Below are 6,000 nucleotides of genomic sequence, written 5' to 3'. Positions count from 1 at the left end.
CTAATAGAGGTATGTTGAAGGGTTTTTCTGCCCGTAGTTCTGTGTGTGGCCAGTGTTATTCCAGGGCCTCTAAGCTTGAAATTGAGTCTGTTCCACTTAGGCGAAAGGTTTGCTGTCATGGTTTTAAGGTTGTAAAAGAGTGCCCTTACTTTCTGAACCAAATATTGAGGCTTATGTTCTTATAAGGCATTTTGATGCTTCCTCTTGATAAAAGAGATATACTGGGAAATATATTTAGATCCTGAATGTTGGAGTTTCTGGGCTGTTTTGCTGGTTTATGTGGAAATATCACAACAAATATTTGAAGGTAGGACTGTGCTGGATAATTTGGAAAGCGTGATCACCTTAGAGACCTGCAAAGTGGCTCATTCTCAAGCGCCAGGATGATTATTGCTTCACTAAACGTACTGTGTGTTACTGTTTTTACTGAGAGAACTAGAAAGTAGAAAATAATTTCAAGTTAGTAGTGTTCAAGAAGGAAGCCTTGAAAACAGGGTGCATTCTGATTAATAAGTCTAAGAATTTTTCATCCTTTATTTTCTGTAGCGACATCTAGCTTTCAAACATTTTTATTTAGTTCATGGTAAGATCCTTCAAAAACAAATTTTTAGAGAGCTTTCTTACAGTTTTGTTCTCAGTATAATGCCATTTATCTCCACAGATTTGCTTGTAAATGCATCACGAAGAGGCAGCCCAGAATGAAGAAAACAAGCAGGAGTGTTGGCTCAGTGCCTAAGGTGTCTGGGATAAGCAAAGCGCAAACAGCAGACAAAACGAAACCCGAAAACAGCTCTTCAGCATCTGCAGGAGGCAAACTCATAAAACCTGGAACAGCAGCTTCGTTGTCAAAGGTATTTACGTGGTTGTGTTTAAATATGTGATGAATTGTAGGAGGAGTGAGTCTTCATATGATGTTTGATTTATCACATAAATGTTATTTAGGATTCACCCTCTTCAAAGAGAGTTCACGTTGTGGTGGACTTAATTGGTGTTTGGTTGGTCTTTACGAACGAAACCAAGTAGCAGGCTTACTTATGAGCAAATCGCTGTGCCGGTGTGGGAGAGCCTGCCTTCAAGGAGCTCGTGGAGGAAAGGATGGAGGCAAGTCACTGGCACGAACAACTAAAATACAAGTGAAAAAGTCAGATGCCCTGGGAGAGCAGCAGAGTAGCGTAAACAGTTTCAAGTAGGAAAACATCGTTTCTGCCCAAGAAGGCTTAATGAAAAGAGCATGTGCGTGAGGTCTTAAAGGACGGCCAGTATGACATTCCTGAAACCCCTGAACAGGGGTTTTTATTCCCACCCATCCCCCTACACTGTTACCGTAAACTGTTACTTGTTTTTTGACAACTGATCCAGTATTAATCCCAGGCAAAATTGGGTGATATTAATTTAGTCAGAGCATAACTAGTTTTCTTGTTACACTCCTTTCTTTAGAGGCTAGTTTAGTTTTTGTTAGTAAAGGGTAGTGGTACGTTAGATCCCGGGCTTCGGGAGCAGACAGGCCCAGGCTGGGCATGTGTATACTAGGGCTGCGGTCAGGATGGAAGTGAGGGTGTAGGAAAGAGGACGTTGCAGGGCCTGGCTCACAGCAAGGGCTTTGTAAGGGACTGGCAGTAGAGTTTTTCCTGGTTAGCTCTGGAAACTTCCTGCAGCTCAGGATTGATTGACAGTAGCAGGCTTCCCATGGGTGTTCTCAGTGTCTGTGTTGAGATGACTCTGGGCCTTTTTTCTGCTGGTCAAGTCTTAGATTCACTGGACAGAGATGCACATGGTCTTCTTCCGGTCTTTCTCAGTCCAGAATTCACTTATTTGTTCTTTGCTTGCTTGTTTTGAGGTTTGGTGTTTTGGGCTAGAAACGTTGACTCTATGGAGAATACCTGGAGAGAGTTTTTGCTCGTCTGATAGGGAGGAACCAAGAAGTACCTGAAACGCGATCTGTTCAGAAGCCTTTTGTCCAGGAAAGGCTTTACAGATGTGACAATTATTTTAAGAAGCACCTCACAGGAACAGCTGATGAGGGACTTCCTTATATGTGTTGAAAGATCTAGCAGGAAATGCTGGTTTTTCTATTCCAGGGTTGTCGAAACTGAATGCAGACTTACTTTGTGGGCTTGGAGATGCCACCAGATTTTCTCCTTGCTACATCCCTGATGAGCAGCTGGGTGTCATCCTGCGGCCCGGAGGGTGATACCAGGAGTAGACCTTTACCCTGCTTCCGTTAGTCTGAATCAGCACGCTGAGCAATTTCCTTGGTGGCAGTGCTGCCTCTCTCTCGTGTAAGAAAGCTGGTATTTTCTGCCCCAGCTGTTCACTCAGTTGCTCGCCTATTTTCAGAGTGGAGTGCCTGTGTGCCTGGGCGACCCGTGACTTATGGGCCTGGAGGAGCAGGCTGAAGCGTTGGCACGGGGTGTGCACTACTGCCTGCCTTGTTGCCTCCTCCTCGCTGGCAGGCAGTGTCTCTGAGGTTCACACCGGAGCGTGTCCTGAGCAGCATGTCTGGTCTTCCAAAGCATGTATCCTGAGTCGATGGCAGCCTAGTCTTGAGCAGTGAGTACTTCTTCATTGTAAGGCAGAACCGTATCTCTGCTCTGTGCCAGCTGTCCATGGCTTTGGCTTTGGTGAGTTGGCTGATTTAAGTATTTCTCTGTGTGTGTGTGTGTGTATGTGTGTGTGTGGAGTGGGGAGGGTCATAGAAGAGGTGAAACTATTTGGGAACACTTTACCTCAACTGGAGCAAGTGCTTTACTTAAAAAAGGAGGGGGGAAAAGTCATTGAATAGAAATTAGAGTAAGAGGGAAAGAAGAAAATAGTGAAAATGATAGAAAAATTGGAAAAAGCGAAAGGACCTAGGGAACCCACAAACTTGTGTTATTTTATTTTTATAAGCTTCCATATTTCACTGTGCTTCTCTAGCATATGGTCACTTCCCACAACTTGAATTCTGTAACTGATGGAGCCTTGATGATTACCAGAAGAATGAAGCATTTGGCTTTTAATCATTGAGACACCGTGTCCACACATCCACTCTCGTGGACACCCACACGGTGTCTGTCACCGCGCAAGATTCACGTAACACCAACACTTTTCTTACACTTGGCAGGGTACAGGGATATGTATTTCTCTTCTTGGCTGCAACCAAGGATTGAACCCAGTCCTGGCATTGAAAGCGCCGAGTCCTAACCACTGGACCTCCAGGGAATCCCCAAGGATATGTGTTTCTTTACCTCTCTTTTCAAATGTTTATAGCTAGATCTAGTGAGTTGTAGGGGAGGACCTTTTTGAGTCTGAATGGAGCTTCTGTAAACATGAAAAGAAGCACTATGGCTGTTCACAGCATGTTTGGAGGAAGTTGGTCCCATTTCTGTGAGTAGCTGTAACATCTGGCTTGGGCCTTTGTGTGGGTCATTCTTCTTTGTCACAGCCAGCAGAGAGGGTTATTTCCAGGTAGAGGTGGTCTCCTACATGCCTGCACTTTTCGGCTGTCCAAACTTAATCCTTTAGAAGTAGTACACTTTTTCATTGTCGTGGGGATACTTTTTTCTAAAACTTGATAGATGAGAGTTAATAAGTTAGGGTTTATCTAAATAATTGATGATTCTCAATGATGATTTGTGATCATACCTTTTCAGTGTAAAAGTTAGTTCACAGGGGCTTCCCTGGTGGCGCAGTGGTTGAGAGTCCGCCTGCCGATGCAGGGGACATGGGTTCGTGCCCTGGTCCGGGAAGATCCCACATGCCGCGGAGCGGCTAGGCCCGTGAGCCATGGCCGCTGAGCCTGCGCGTCCGGAGCCTGTGCGCCACAACAGTGAGAGGCCCACATACCGCAAAAAAAAAAAAAAGTTCACAGTTTGACTGAGTAATCCATCTCTGAAACCTGGAAGGTAGAAATTTTAAACTAATCTTAAAATACGAGGTGGAGATGCAGACTGTGAAACTTGGACCTTACCTGGAAAAGCATGTATTCTTTGGTTGTATTATTTTGTTATTTGTATCTGTATGTTTTTACCAAATGATTGTGTTTTGCACCTGTTATTAAAAAGTAGGTGAAAAATCTATTCCTTCATCAATTTCATTTTTTTTGACTGTTGCTGATGGGGGATGTTTACATGTGGGAATACACATGTATTTATAGAACTGTGTAACAAAAATTAAAACAGAAAAAATATCAGAGCCTGCCAAGTACCTTCGTGTAAAAGGCAAGTTGGAAAGTGCAGAGTTGTTTCTTGTTTTGTTTTTACTTTTCTGATAAAGTAGAACATACACCCAGAGAAGTTCACAAAGCATCTGTGTTGGGCTTAGTGAGGGGTGAATGTACCCTGGGCCATCAGCCAGGTCAGGAAGCAGAGCCTGCCTGCACCTCAGTGGCCACCCCCCGACCCCTCTGTGCCTCCTTCATCACTGCCCTTTCCTTCCTCTCCGGAAGTAACTACCACTCTAACTTCTAGCCCCCAAGATTCATTTTGCCTGTTTTGGATCTTTATATAGATGTAATTGAACATGAAGTTCTTTTCATGTGTGTCTGGTTTCCTTAACTATGTTTAGGTCATGATATTCATCTCTGTTGTTGCCTATAGCAGCAGCTCCTCCCTTTTTTTTTTTCTTAGTTGAAGTATAATTGATTTACAATATTGTGTTAGTTTCAGGTGTACAACAAAGTGATTCAGCTATATTATATATATTTTTAGATTATTTTCCATTATAGGTCTCAAAAAATATTGATTATATTTCCCTGTGCTGTAGTAAACCCTTGTTGCTTATCTTATTTTATGTATAGTAGTGTGTATCTGTTAATCCTGTACTCCTAATTTATCCACCCCCCGCCACCTTCCCCTTTGGTAACCATAAGTTTGTTTTCTATGTCTGTGAGTCTGTCTGTTTTGTATATACATTCATGTGTAAGCAGCTCCTCCTTGCTGATTACTAACTGTGGAATGTCCACAAGCCGTACACCTCTTCTGCCCTTGATGGACATCTATCTGGAGTTTCCTTTGGGGCTATTAGTCATAGTACTGTTATGAACATCCTACACACGTCTTTTACACGCAAGTGCACCCATTTCTGTTGACTCCATAACCAGGAGTAAAATTGCTGGGTTGTAAGGTGCATGGCATTCACCTTTCATAGGTAGATGGTCAGTCATTTCCCAAAGGGGTTAACTCTGGGATGCCCCACATCCTCACCTGCACTTACATTACTCTTTTCATTGTAACCATTCATAGAGGTGTTATAAAGTGGGTTTAATTTACATTTGCGTTGTTATCAATGAGATTAAGCACCTTTTCATGTCTTATTTTTAAGTGTTTAGTGGACATTTAGATATTCTCTTATGTGAAGTGCCTTTTCAAATCACTTGCCCATATTTTTACTGTGGTGTCTTTTTTCCCTCAACTTGTGTGTGTGTGTGGTAAAACACACATAACATTTATCATCTTAACCATTGTTAAGTGTACCGTTTTGTGGCATTAAGTACATCCACATTGCTGAGTAACTGTCACCACCGTCCATCTTCAAAACTTTTTCATTTTCCCAGACTGAGACTCTGTCTCCATTGAACACTAACTCCCCATCTCCTCCTCCCAGTTCCTGGCAACCACCATTCCACTCTCTGTCTCTGTGAGTCTGACTACTCTGAGTACTTCATATGAGTAGGATTACACAGTATTTGTCTTTTTGTGACTGGCCTATTTACCGTAGCAAAATGTCTTCAGAGTCATCTATGTTGTAGCATATTGCAGAATTTCCTTCCTTTTTAAGGCTGAATAATACTCCACTGTATGTATAGATCACACTTTGTTTATCCATGCTTCCATCAGCGGATACTTGGGTTGCTTCTACCTTTTGGCTATTGTGAATAATAGCTGTGAACATGGGTGTACAAATATCTCTTAGAGACCCTGCTTTCAATTCTTTTGGGTATATACCCAGAAGTGGAATTGTGGGGTTGTATGGTAATTTGATTTTTAATTTTTGAAGAACGACCATACTGTTTTCCACAGC

At 42.6% G+C, this 6,000-nt stretch overlaps 1 protein-coding gene across 2 annotated transcripts in view; it reads left to right on the top strand.

Annotated features, from left to right (window-relative positions):
* Positions 1 to 653: 653 nt before the first annotated feature.
* SPECC1L (sperm antigen with calponin homology and coiled-coil domains 1 like) overlaps positions 654 to 6,000 on the top strand; it is a 92,148-nt gene continuing 86,801 nt past the window's right edge. The window contains exon 1 of one of the 2 annotated variants that reach the window (XM_065889272.1): positions 654 to 851. In XM_065889272.1, the coding sequence (XP_065745344.1) occupies positions 699 to 851 (153 nt within the window). In that variant the 5' untranslated portion in view covers positions 654 to 698. The remainder of the gene's footprint in view (positions 852 to 6,000) is intronic. The other variant, XM_065889271.1, reaches the window with a different exon arrangement.

Source organism: Phocoena phocoena, chromosome 13 (genome assembly GCF_963924675.1).
Source record: "Phocoena phocoena chromosome 13, mPhoPho1.1, whole genome shotgun sequence".
NCBI lineage: Eukaryota > Metazoa > Chordata > Mammalia > Artiodactyla > Phocoenidae > Phocoena > Phocoena phocoena.
Note: the sequence above shows the minus strand (reverse complement) of the source record. Positions and strands in the feature narration are given on the sequence as shown.